At 41.6% G+C, this 13,343-nt stretch overlaps 2 protein-coding genes across 4 annotated transcripts in view; one reads left to right on the forward strand and one right to left on the reverse strand.

Moving 5' to 3' along the window:
• UBAP2 (ubiquitin associated protein 2) overlaps window positions 1-13,343 on the forward strand; it is a 165,609-nt gene that overhangs the window by 124,860 nt on the left and 27,406 nt on the right. The window contains exons 28-29 of one of the 2 annotated variants that reach the window (XM_025852871.2): window positions 459-532; window positions 11,260-12,233. In XM_025852871.2, coding sequence (XP_025708656.1) covers window positions 459-532; window positions 11,260-11,290 — 105 coding nt within the window. In that variant the 3' untranslated portion in view covers window positions 11,291-12,233. Of the gene's footprint in view, window positions 1-458; window positions 533-11,259; window positions 12,234-13,343 lie in introns of those variants that run through there. The other variant, XM_073881453.1, reaches the window with a different exon arrangement.
• Window positions 3,454-13,343, reverse strand: part of UBE2R2 (ubiquitin conjugating enzyme E2 R2) — a 113,604-nt gene continuing 103,714 nt past the window's right edge. The window contains exons 4-5 of one of the 2 annotated variants that reach the window (XM_025852876.2): window positions 7,756-7,890; window positions 3,454-4,445 (exon numbers count right to left, since the gene is read on the reverse strand). In XM_025852876.2, the coding sequence (XP_025708661.1) occupies window positions 4,226-4,445; window positions 7,756-7,890 (355 nt within the window). In that variant the 3' untranslated portion in view covers window positions 3,454-4,225. The remainder of the gene's footprint in view (window positions 4,446-7,755; window positions 7,891-13,343) is intronic. The other variant, XM_025852877.2, reaches the window with a different exon arrangement.

Here is a 13,343-nt window from a genome sequence, read left to right on the forward strand (position 1 = left end):
CTCACCCTGTCTATCCTTTGTTCTTCAGCGACCAAACAGAATCTTGGTGTTTATAGTCAAGGGATGGGGTGGAAGAGAAGAGTAGCGAGTCACGGTGGTGTGAAGTAGGTAAGTGGATCTGGGGTGAAGTACTTGCTCCAGAAAGTCCCAAGCAGCCGTTCGCCTGGGCCAGGATTCCGGTGTGGCTCCTTCCTCCTGCTCCCAGGCCACGAGTCCGGGAGGGATCAGGGCCATCCACTAGCCGTGTGTGTGGCAGGAGGCAGATGGCCCCACTAGCCTGCAGCACAACTGTGCTCCAACCTCCAGGTTTTGCCCAAGGCATTGCAGCCTCTCACTCCTAAGTAACCCCTCCGACTAGGCTAAATAAGCAACCAGAGTGGGGGCATCAAATACTGGTCAAGTCGGTGTGCCAGAACCAACCTGGAGTCAGGCTTCACCTTTCTGTTTTTGGCCTCTAGAATCAGTGGTCCTTTCAGCAGATGGGGCATGTGCTGCTGGTGACCCACAGCTTGAGATCCCCGCCAGAAAAAAAGTAAGTGTTCATAAGTGAAACTAAATAGGGACTTTATACGATCTCTTGCCTGATCCCTGCTTATTAATGAGCAGCCGGAAGTTCCAAAGACAAATGACGATGAAAACAAAAGGCTCACCTAAGGAGGGCAGTGGAGCGCCCTCATAGCTTACTGACTACTTATACTGGCAGACTGTGCCCTACTTACGAATTAAGGTTAACAAATGGCTGTGTCTTTAATAACCTTTCCTAAAAGCTAGTAAGGACTGGGAATGTGTATTCCGTGAGGAGGTGAGTTGAGCAGAATATCCTAAAAGGCAGGTCAGTGAGATTCAGTTTTGGTTTTTATTTTTTCATCTGAGTCATGGGCATTACCTGTGAGGGAACAGTGGAAGTCCTGAGACCACCTTTTAGTTTTCTTTAACACAAAGAAAGAGGGTCATCCCACGGGGAAGTAGCAATACAGGTATATTTTATTTCACATTTTATTAGTAGACAGATGGGCAGAAAAAGACAAAATAAACCACTAAAGGGGAAATTCAACACAAAAATGCATCAGATAATCTTTTCTCATAAGTTAAACTGAAGAAAAACATCTACAGTTTGAGCTAAGAAAACTATTAAAGTCAGGTGTGTCCTGCTGGTTTCAGAATAGTTGAAAATTGCATCTGAATCTTTTTGTAAATGTAAACCATATTTATCAGAATGGGAGGGGTGGGGAGTTAACTTTCAGTGGAGAACTACACGTTTTCCCCTACAGTCTCTTACTGCGTATGTCCCAAACATAAGGAAACCAGCAAATAAAGCAATTTCCAGGGAAGAGGAAAGAGGGGACTACAAAAAAGTCTGGCTAATAGAAAAGAACTCTGGAATGATGTGAAATAGTGGGAAGACTCTGAGAAGCAACAACGGAATCGTGATACTACTTTCTCCACCCAGCCTCAAAACACACAGACCTGAAGAGCATCCAGAGAGGCCTCCACTAGAATCAAAAGGAATCTAAAAATGCAGGATTCTGAATTCATGTTAACACCAAATAATCAGCACAACTGTACTTAACAAGGTTCTGGCCTGCGCCTGAGCCCTCTACTCCCAAAAAGAAAAAAAATTACATGCTCAAGTTTTCTTTTGCCACAGGATGTGTTCTCAGGACAGAGCTCTGGAACCAGCATCTGGGTTTTACAGGTTATTTAATTCTGAGTTATCAGAATGTCTACCTGCTAGCCAATCAACACATGCCAGTCTTTTCTGGAACTGATTGTACTCTTACAGAGGCAAAGCCAGCCCTCAATAGTAACACCCCAAAGGGCTGAGAGGTATGACCTCCACCTGGCTCTCTGGCTCCCTGAGTCAACGTGCAACAGAGGCCAACAGGGTCTAACTGGGACAGGGCTAAGCAGCACAGCACCTTCCGCAACGCCAAGGTGCCCGGCCTGCCCGGGCAGAGACATGCTTTCGTGGTAAGGGAAGAAAGAAAAGCCTTAATCTTAGCGCTCCAAGAGAGAAGACCAAGCTACCTGCTGTAAACGTGTGTGGGGGTGATAGGGGGTAATCAGAGCATTAGGAGAGACTTTGGACTCCAGAAGATATGCAGGTTATCCGGAAACATTACTTAAGAAGTGTGGGGTGTAAAAAGCTAGTTCCAACATCCTTCTGTGAGAATTTGCAGCCAGTGTTTTCTCACGAAGAGCTGCTCTGTTCTCAGAATTGACTGGATTCACTAGATTCAGGGGTACAAGTAGTCCTGGCCCCATGGGGATTGGACAGAGATTCTGCAACCAGGCTCAATACTGTCCCATACGAACCTTTGCATGTTAACGTTCCCACGTAATACCAAATCAAGCTTTAGAGGCCAGAGGCCAGCTGACATTTAGTCAGCAAATGTTTGGAGTTTGAAGAGCGAATGAAAACCCTGAGATCAGAAAGGAAGGAGGAGCTAAGGAAGTAAGCATCACCTACTCTGTTCTAGGATCCATCCTACCCCCGTCCCTCATCAACCCTTTGGTTCTTGAGCTATGATCTGAAGAAAAGAAGTTGACACCAGTACACAAGGATCTGGAGGAGGATTATAACCAGTCTCTGCTCATATTTTCCTTCCGAAGTCTGTAATTTTACATTATAATGATTTTCCCCACTGAAAGAATACTGCCCTCCTATGAACCGGCCCACTCCCCAAAGAAAGAAAAGTCACCGCCAAGTTCTGAAGTCCCTGGTTGAAGGCTGATGGATCTCAAGATTGAAGTGACACATGATTGAGACCAGGGAAGTCAAAGCTGCAGCCACTGCACAGTTGGAGAATCTAGCTGTTGCCTGTACATGGCCTGCAGCCAATTCCCTCGGCCCTGCCAAAAAAGTCAAAGCAGCCCAGGGCAAGCTCCATGCACAACTTCTGCTTGCCCTCCACAGCCAGAGTATATCGAAAGGAGAGAAAAGTCCAGGTCACATCCAAAGAGGAAAGTGGGAACTGGTCACTCATGTCTCCTATCCACAGCTATCACTATCGGCATAAGCAGCTCAATGAAAACAAAATCTTAACACATGCACCTAGGAGTAATACTGAGTAATTAAAACTGGCTACCTACACTCTCACCATGAGTAATTTAAAAAAAAATCTTTGCGGGAAAGGCCAAGTTCACATAAAACAGATGTTCTCTCACCCAACAGTGGTCACCAGTAGTTTTGACTTTTTTTCCCCAGCAGCATCAACCAAAATTGGCATAGTGATTTTAAACTCCTTGTTCCCATCACTAAGACTCCACACACACACACACACACACACACACACACACACACACACACACACACTCTCTCTCTCTCTCTCTCTCTCTCACTCTCACTCTCACTCTCTCTCTCTCTCTCTCTCATCTCCACTCTCCCCACTCCCTTGGGGTGGGGAGGGTAACAACTCTGTCTTTTAAAATAAATAGCAATCAAGTGCTCAGTTCTATGTAAAGTATGAATATTTATTTCAGGCTTTAGATCCCAATCGATTTCAAAAAACAAAATCTGCGCTCTCTCCTCAGAGTAGCTGAGGCCCCCTGGGTTAGGATGATTTTCTGGAGGCTGAAGGGGCTCTGTGCCCTTAGGAACACATTTCATCAGGCTTAGCACAAAGTCCCTGATGCCCACTGTATCCCAGCCTTAAGAAGGGAAAGGAAACAAAATTCACCACCGTGGGTCTGATCGAATGCACACACACTAAATGAGCAGCTAAACCTTGGCAAATTTGTTTTTTTGTTTTGTGGGGTTTTTATATTTTTTTTTCCATTTTCTTTTGCTACTCAGCATATGCAGCACTTGTGAACTTCCAATGGGTTCCCAGCTTTAAACACATTAAACGTCTCGATGAAAGACTATTTAATTCTTCAAGAATCTAAAAACAGACCAAACGTGTTTTGCTGTGAACACTCTGTAGAGACGAAGTGAGGCGAGAGTTTGGGTTTAAAGAAGAAGGAAAAAAAAAAAGAATCAATACAGTGATGGAAGGGTAAAGAATGCAAGAATTCAGACATTCTGTGGAGGATTACTTTCTCTCCATTAAGAGGTCCATAAAAAGGAGCAAACTGAGATCCATAAGGGGAGTCAGCAGAAGCCGTGTTTGTTTTTCCCACCCCCTGTGATAGGTTTTTGCTGAGGGGCCGTTGCTAGGTCCCCACTTGCTCCCCTCCCTTTGGCCTGAGACGGCAGGGCAGTACGGGGCACCGCAGGAGCACGTCACGACTCCTCATTCCCAGAATCATCATCATCGTAGCAGTCGGCATCTTCCTCCTCCTCATCTTCATCGTCGATGTCGTCGTCGTACAAGTCGTCATAAAGCAAATCTGAGCTGTTGTCATTGGAAGGCACTTTAGTTTTGATGCAGTATTCCGCCAGGGTTGTGGGGACCTTCACTCCATCCTTTTCTGCTTCGGCTTTAGTGGCTGAAACCTGTTTCCTGAAGGGAGACAGTTTTATGTAAGTCTGTTTTGAAGATGGATTTACAACTGGCCTTTCTTAATCAAGATTCCTTATTAAAAAAAAAAAAAGATTCCTTATGACTCACGTTTCTGAATTTCAGTGCCTGCCTAAAAGCATCTAACAGATACTACACCAAAGGTTCTCTGCCCATTAGGTACTGTTTTGAAGAACACTTTAATAATGACCCTTTGAAGGGTTTTTAAAAGCAGTGGATCTTAGATGTTGGTTAGCCAGAGATGACCTCAGAGATGTTTTTTCCCCCTGCCTTGTCTCACACCAGACTGAATGCAGTCCCAACAACTCTTCTTAATTCAATAATCTTGCCATTGACACTTAAGATTCCAAATAGCCTAGGGAGGGTTCCGAAGTCGCATGACACACCTGCCTCCCACTTCATTCTCGTCACCCAAAATATACAGGCCATCCTGGTCCTTTTCTTTTTTAGTACCTTGAACAACACTTATTTTTCTGTGTGGCTCAATTGCTCTTCTGATTTTACACATGGTTGGCTAGAAGTAGCCTATTCTGACAACCCCAGTTAAAGCAGCCACTAGTCACTCCTTCACATCATGCTACTTAACCACTATCTACTCATTTTTCTTCTTATGATCTTCCCCATTTGTTAACTTTTCTATCAGTTTCCTCCCCTTCCCATCCCCCTCACCCCCCAATGTGAACTTCATTGGAGAACTTGTCTGTCTGCTATTTCCCTAATGCCTAGAATACAGCCTGGCACATACAGCTGTGCACAAAATTATTGACTGGATGGATGGAAGGGTGAAGTTTCCTTCAACAAATATAAAAACTGACCAGAAGACAACAAACCGCCACCCTCCTTATCTTCCTTCTGCTGCCTCTAATTAGTTGGTTCCCCACTGATCTTGCTTGCTGTCTGCTTTACTTTGCCAAGCCCGACATCCTGGTGTTGCTGATACATCCTGGCTTGAATCTCTTCCCTGTCTCTTCCTGGGCCACCTTAGTCATTCCTATGGTTTTTGCCACCATTCCCCTTCATGCTGACAGCTCTCAAACCATCAGGCTCCAGCCTCTTATCTTCTGAGCCCTACATAGTTCAATAAGCCTTTGGGATGTCTCCACCCTCGTGTTCCATAGGGACCCTAACTCAGCAAGTCTGCAATTGTCATTTTTGACCTCTATGGCTACCTTCTCCCATTTTTCTTCTAAGAGCATTACCTCCTAAAATTCTAAACCTCATGCCAAAGCCCTATTTTCAAATTTGTTTTCTCACTGCCACTGCCTCTGTTTAGTCTTCATCTTGGCTTCTCCTCCCTATCTCAGTCTCAACTAGGATTCTTTCAGAACTCAAATATGATTTTTCCCTTCCCTTCCTAAAATCTTTGATACCCCATCACTTCTAAGAACGAAAGCCTTATTTTCACTTCAAATGTCTTTTAAGATCTGATGCCTCTCAAACACACAAAACATCTGATGGCTCTCTGAATTTCCCATTACTTGCAAAATGAGACTTTATATTCAAGCAACATAAAGCTGCTTACATTTCTCTGATCATGCCATGCGGTTAGCTACCTGTGTTTTAGCAAGCCTGTTTGCTCCCTGAAGGGGCTTTTTCGTTCCCTTACTACTTGAAAAAGTCCTGGTTATGAGACATTATCTCTCCTAGAACTCCACAGCACTATATATTCCTTCCACTGTATCTTGTTTATGCGCTCATCTTATTATAGGGTCATTTGTTTACAAATTCTTGCTAAGTAAAGTGTGAACTCAAGGAGAAAGACTGCCTTCATGACCTAACGAGTACCTGACATGAAGCTGGTGCATAATAAATTTGGAAAGAATTAAAGAATAAGATAAACCCTTAAATTAAGAAATAGAAAGAATACAAATGCCTGAGGGATATTAACTCTTCACTTATTAAATACTACCCTTCCTTGAACATCAGGCTCAAGCTCTAATCCTATTTTATGAAGCACTCCCATCTTTCAATCTTCAACCTACTCCAGCTCCTCTAAATCTCTAGGTCCTTATTATTTATTTATACTAATTATCTTCAGTCTTTGGTATACATTAGTCACCTAGGTGGCTGGTAAAAACGAAATACAGATGCCCAGATTTTACCCTTACAATCTCACTAAATACGGATTATGGAAGGGAGTCTAAAGGTGATTCTAGTGGGCAGAAAACGTTGAAAACTGCTGATCTATATATTACTCAGCTTTATTTCTTTGCAGTTTTCCCTTTTTTTGTACATCCCATGGCGTGCTGACTAGAGTTATAAAGAGGGACTATTTGTATAAATTGTAGTGCTTACTAAACCACGTGCAGAATGTGCTGGAACTGTCCTTGGGCTCTATTTTAAGGACATAAGAGGAAATGAATTTATTGCAATTCAAGTATCAATTCTTGAGTACTGTTAAGAAAACCTTAAGTCCTTCCTGGGTGGCTCAGTCGTTAAGCGTCTGCCTTCGGCTCAGGTCATGATCCCAGGACCCTGAGATTGAGCCCCGCCATCAGGCTCCCTGCTCCGTGGGGGCCTGCTTCTCCCTCTCCCTCTCCCTCTCCCATTACCCCTGCTTGTGTTCCCTCTCTTGCTGTGTGTCTGTCTAAATAAATAAATAAAATCTTAAATAAGAAAATCTTAAATAAAACCTTAAGTCCTACTCAGGGTATGATCGAGAGACGAATGGTTCAGCCCCAATACCTGCTACCTTTTCCCCCATTTATACAGATGGAAAAACCACAAAGACCCAAAAAATTAACTGATAAAAGGTCGTATGAAGGGAGACAGAACTAGGGGTAGATTCCAAGTCTCCCAATGAGAGGAAGCTTCTACAGCTCTGTTAAACCATATACTAGTGTTGCTGATAATAATACCTAGAAGATACTTGCTGCTATGGTCAAAAGCCCCAATAAACTATATATGGCTTCATTAAAATTTTTGAAAACAAAAATATCTAGAATGTCTAGAATACTCTGGGTGTTTGCTATACTTAAAGGACATACTGAAAATCCTGAACAGTGTCCCTAAAATGATTCGGAGGCAGAGTCTGAGAATGTCACTGGTTCAGAACCTGGAAGTTCTGGTTCCCAGGAAGTACGATCTGCTACAGCATTATGTTCTAGTATGCGCGCTCTCAAGAGCCATACAAACTCATTAGGCTCAGGCAGAAATCTCTTCCCAAACAATCTAACTGAGAGAAATGGAGTGGATATTTTAAGTCTGATTTAAAGCCATGGTTCTAGGATATACTCTAGTTCTGTATGAAGACTTGAAGTATAACCAAACAGAAGGTAACAAAACACCTTACCTAATGATTTCAGCATATTCTTTGTCTTTTCCTTTACTGTCCCTCCATTTCCTGAACATAACCGAAGCATCCACATTGGCTGGGGAGAAGGTGTTGGGCTCATTGAGCAATGAGATTACACTTAAAAGGATAGTCCTAGAAGGGCGGGGGGAGAGGGCGGGAGGGAAAAGGGTCAGCTCCGAATATTCATATTTACAGGATCCAAAAATACTGTGTTTTTATATATAATATGTGAGACCTTAGGGGAATAGAAATATAAAATTTTATTTTCAATGCTCAGCTGGTTAGGCTGGAATACAGAATAAAGTTGCTAAATAGACAAAGTAAAGGAAGTCTGTGAGCCGAGCATAAAGGTCATGTTGCAGGGCAAAGAATAAACTCTGTACAAGGCATGGTCTCAAATGGCTACATGTTCCAATCTGCAGAAAGTGGAAGCCTGAAAGCTTTTCAAACAACAAATTTTGAAAACTACAAATTAAGTACAATAGGAAAAAGCAAAAAAAAAAAAAATTAGCTTTTTGGGGAGAGGGTAGAAATGATCCTGTTCCACACATCCACTTCTTATCATGGCTGCTTAAGAGGATCTGAAAAATGACATTATATACAAATGTATTTATTTTCCATACTTCTAAGGGAAGAAAGACACTTAAAAGCAGGAGAATGGAGGAAAACAATAGCCCATACATGGAAGAACTAGTCTCTGAATAATGGAAATCTTTATTCAAAAGTATTTATCAAGTACTTAGTGTGTGCCAGAGGCACCAACTGTGATGTTGGATGTACAACAGTGAGCAAGTTAGATGCCATCCCTGCTCTCCCAAGGTTTGTAAGAATTGTGGGAGATCTAAACAGGCAATTTTTGTCCACAGATAAAAAAGACACCTTAATCACACATTTTTCTGTTAGAAAGATAACCAGAACAGGTTCCAAAAAGGTTTCAAATTATTACCAAGCTTCTTTTCCCCCCAAAAAAAGCTCTGTGCATGTATGTAAGGAAAAAATGGGGAGAAAAATTAAATTTCTCTACCTTTTCTCATTGGTGCGAGGTTATAGATTGTGTTGTTGCAAAATAGCCTTTTGCTCCTGCCCCAAGCAAAAAATAAAGGGAGGGAGCCAGGCAATTAGATGTTTGATTTGATGAAAACTTTTCCTAAAAAGGGTAGAGAGTTTCTGTTATATGATTATACAAGATTATGACAAAGGCACTTTTCACAGACAACTTTCCCATCTAGTTAAAATCCATTTATCACACACACACACACACCCCTTTCTCTTAGGTTAAGAATAACTCCTTGCCCTTCCCCACCAAGACCCTCCTCGATTTCTTCAGTAATTACATTATAAAATAAAGATTCAAAGAAATTCATCACTACGAATGATGGGAAACAGACTGACATAACATCCTAGAAGCAAAAAAAAAAATGTGTGTAGAAAATTCCAAAGCACTGCCACAGAAGAAAACATACAAAACCTGTTAGAAAGATAAGCAAGAGAGGACAAAGTGGGGTATAAAGGGGTGGGGGGAGGGAACTTCATTGGTCTAGATCAGCACTGCATACAACATTCTGTGATTATGTAAATGTATAATCTGTATTATCCAATATGATAACCACCAGCCACATGTAGCCAGTGAGCACTCTGAAAGGTAGCTTGTGCAACTGAAGAACTGAATTTTCACATTTAATTTTAATTTTTAAATAGCCATATGTAGTTAGTTAGTGGCTACCATACTGGACAACTGTTAAAATATTAGGAAATACAATTTTTTTAAAATGGTGAACTATCGAGGTGCCTGGGTGGCTCGGATGGATGGGCATCTGCCTTCGGTTCAGGTCATGGTCCCAGGGTCCTGGGATCTAGCCCCGCATCAGGCTCCCTGCTCAGCGGGGAGCCTGCTTCTCCCTCTCCCTCTGTTGCTCCCCCTGCTTGTGCTCTCTCACTCTGTCAAATAAATAGTCTTTAAAAAAATAAATAAAATGATTTATCCATTTCTATCAAAATAACTCATTTTTTTCTAATTTATATTTAATTAACCAACATATAGTACATTAGTTTCAGATGGAGAGTTCAATAATTCATCAGTTGCATATAATACCCAGTGCTCATCAAGAACTCACTTCTAATACCATGTACTTCTACACTGAAGTCCATGATGCTTTCAGAAGGAGTGTCAGGTACTACAGTAGACTGTGAAAATAGTTAACCCTGTACCTTTTCACTTCTTCCCTTCCTCTGGACAGCAGGATCTTTTTTTCTTTTTCTTTTTTTTGTATGGGAACCCATTCTGTTGGTTCTGGTGGCGTTAATCTTCCCCTACTACCATGCCACACCTTCATACACACAACCTACCTAACCACAGTGGCAGATATACAAGTGCTGGCCAAAGGATTCTACCATCTAGTCATGATGTTGGTTTTAGGGGTATGCATGTAACCCAAGATGGGCTAATCAGAACCCTGGTAGGAACTATGATATTCTAATCTAATAGCGGAAAGGCAATGATTTTTTATTATTGATTGAATTGACAACTGTGAGGATAACAAAGGAAGGTCTAGAGCAAGTGGCCATCTTTATCACCAAGTGGTTAAGAGTCTGTCTAATAACAAGGCCAATACAACACAAAGCAGAATTGAGATTTTTTTCTCTAACAAAGACTCCTAAGTAATTCATATACAAGACTGTATTTATAAGCTTTCCCAACCAGTATGTTGTGGATGGGTTACAGGTAAATTATTTGTTCCTGTAGGCAGCTGGGTAGGTGGGACCTGGGATAACCTGAGCCTCTGCAACAACTTCTGGTCAAAGCATCTTCAGTTTACTACACTGTGATCTACAAATACAATAAATTTTATCTATGTATCATGACTGGAAAAGGTCTGGAAGTAATGTCATACATAGTTTAAACTGTCTAGCATTTGTACCAAAATAATTTTACACAGGAATTATACCATGTAGCATACTGTAGACAAGTCTGCAAGGTAAGTATTATTAACCTTATTTTTAAGTTATTTTTTAAAAAATAATCTTTACACCCATTGTGGGGTTCACACTCAAGACCCCAAGATCAAGAGTTACATGCTCTTCTGACTAATTCAGCCAGGCACTCCTTAATCCTATTTTTACAGAAAGGGGGCGCCTGGGTGGCTCAGTTGGTTAAGCAACTGCCTTCGGCTCAGGTCATGATCCTGGAGTCCCGGGATCGAGTCCCACATCGGGCTCCCTGCTCAGCAGGGAGTCTGCTTCTCCCTCTGACCCTCTTCCCTCTCGTGCTCGCTCTCTCTCATTCTCTCTCTGTCAAATAAATAAATAAAATCTTAAAAAAAAATCTTTAAAAAAATCCTATTTTTACAGAAAGGAAAAAATGAACTAAGACAATACTAATAGAATGTACAACACAGAACTGAATCCTGCCAACTATTCCAATGGTTAAATTTTTTTGTTGCCATCTTTTGTTGTTAGTTTAAGTGTTTGAAAATCCTTATTCATTTATTGTATTTTTTTCAGGAAGAAAAAAGCAGAAGGTGGAGAGGGTTAACAATAGGTGAAAGAAAGGAAAGACCAAATAATGAAACTATCAAATTAATATAACACAATGAAGAGATCACTCATGTCCACTGAAGGTCCGGACTGGTTTCCTTCGGATCATGAACAAATGGGAAAGGGTCCAAAAAACAACTACATACATTCTTTCTTATTCTCATTCTGGTCTATGTAAATTCACAGTTCCACATGAAGCTTTGGTTTTTAGCAGTAACATGTAGTTGCACTTGTCCATTTAGACAATCTTGTGGCATTTAGACATAAATTTCTTGGATTAGCAAAACAGACTTTTGAGGACCCATCCCCAGACTCTCACTTCCTACAAAGAGTAAATCTATGCCCCTCTCTACTGCATGTTTGGAGGAACAGACAGGTCTGGTTGTCCAAATTCGGCAGTGTAAAGGTTTAACATGTTAAAACAGACCTAATCCAGCAATAATTTGGGATTAAAAATGAGGAACAAAGCGTTCTTAAGTGTTTTCAGTTATTGCACAACACTTCCAAGGACCACCACCATTCCTGGATTTAGAGATACTCCAAGAAATAAATGCTCCCTCCACCCTTGCTTTAAGCCAGGGCAGGGGACTATGGTAGGAGTTTTCAACATAGGGAATCTAGACCAAAAAAAAAAACTCTCAGAGGAGAGAGGTGCAGACAAAACGATAGTCAAGAACACTCCACTTTATATAGTCTTCATTTTTTTTTTCAGATTCATATTTCTGATCTTTTTGGTTGTCTCACAATCTTTGTCAGAGAGATTTGGCTATCCGCTTTTGCATAAAAATAAGTTTGTAGGGACACCTGGGTGGCTCAGTCAGTTAAGTGGCGGCCTTCAGCTCGGGTCTGTGATCCCAGGATCCTGGGATTGAGTTCCACATCAGCTCCTTGCTCGATGGGGAGCCTGCTTCTCCCTCTGCCTGCTCTGCCTGCCACTCCCCCTGCTGTGCTCTCTCTCTCTCCCCTTAACAAATAAATAAAATCTTAAAAAAAAAAAAAAAGTTTGTAAATAATAAAGACACCAAAAGAAAACGAAGACCAATTAATCACATACACACACACACACACACACTAGCAAAGAGCAAACTAGCAAGCTGTGAAGTTCACAGAACTCAGACATGTTTTTAAAAACATCAAAACGAAAGTAGTATATAAGGGAGATAAGAAATCAGAATTAGGGCGCCTGGGTGGCTTAGTCAGTTAAGCTTCTGCCTTTGTCTCAGGTCGTGATCCCAGGGTCCCAGGATGGAGCCCTGCGTTGGGCTCCCTGCTCAGCGGGGAGGGAGCCTGCTTCTCCCTCTTGCTCTGCCACTACCCCCTGCTTGTACTCTCTTACTATCAAATAAATAAATAAAATCTTAAAAAAAAATCAAAATTAGACATCTATGACCCAATGAGTAATATTGTATCTGTCCCTTTTCAACATATAGACAATGGTCAATGAGTTGGGTCTGCCCCCCCTTCCCCTTTTTTTAAAGTAAGCTCTATACCCAATGTGAGGCTTGAACTCATGACCCCGAGATCAAGAATCACATGCTCTACTAACTTAACCAGCCAGGTGCCCCTCCATCCCACCCCATCCCACCCCCACCCCAGTTTTTGACTTTTGTTAGCTACTATGTCACCACAAGGACAACTTTAGGATGGAGAGCATAAAACTGGCCCTAGCACAACAAATAAGACCTGGATTATGAGTCTGCTTGGAAACTAAGCAGGCAAAGTTTGGAATTTTGCAGGATTAAAGACTGGCATTTTTCTTCAATATTATACACATATCTCCAGGCAGTGTGAGGTAGAAAGGGTTCATTCTTAAAAGCCTAAACTTACTTTGACTCTTAAAACATACACATACAGAAGAGAAAAAGAATGAGTGATTGAGATTCTTAGGTTTTACAGGCATAGCCTTATTTGAGGAAAATTGATTGGCAACTATGAAGAAGTGAAGCCCAATGCCTGACTCTTCAGTTAACCCAGGTCCTTTTAATCTCTCATTTATGCCATTTCAAAAGATGGACCTGTTACACCAGAAGATGACCAGTTAAAATTCAGTC

This window comes from Callorhinus ursinus, unplaced genomic scaffold (assembly GCF_003265705.2).
Source record: "Callorhinus ursinus isolate GAN/ISIS: 27379988/994484 unplaced genomic scaffold, GSC_fseal_2.0 scaffold42, whole genome shotgun sequence".
Taxonomy (NCBI): Eukaryota; Metazoa; Chordata; class Mammalia; order Carnivora; family Otariidae; genus Callorhinus; species Callorhinus ursinus.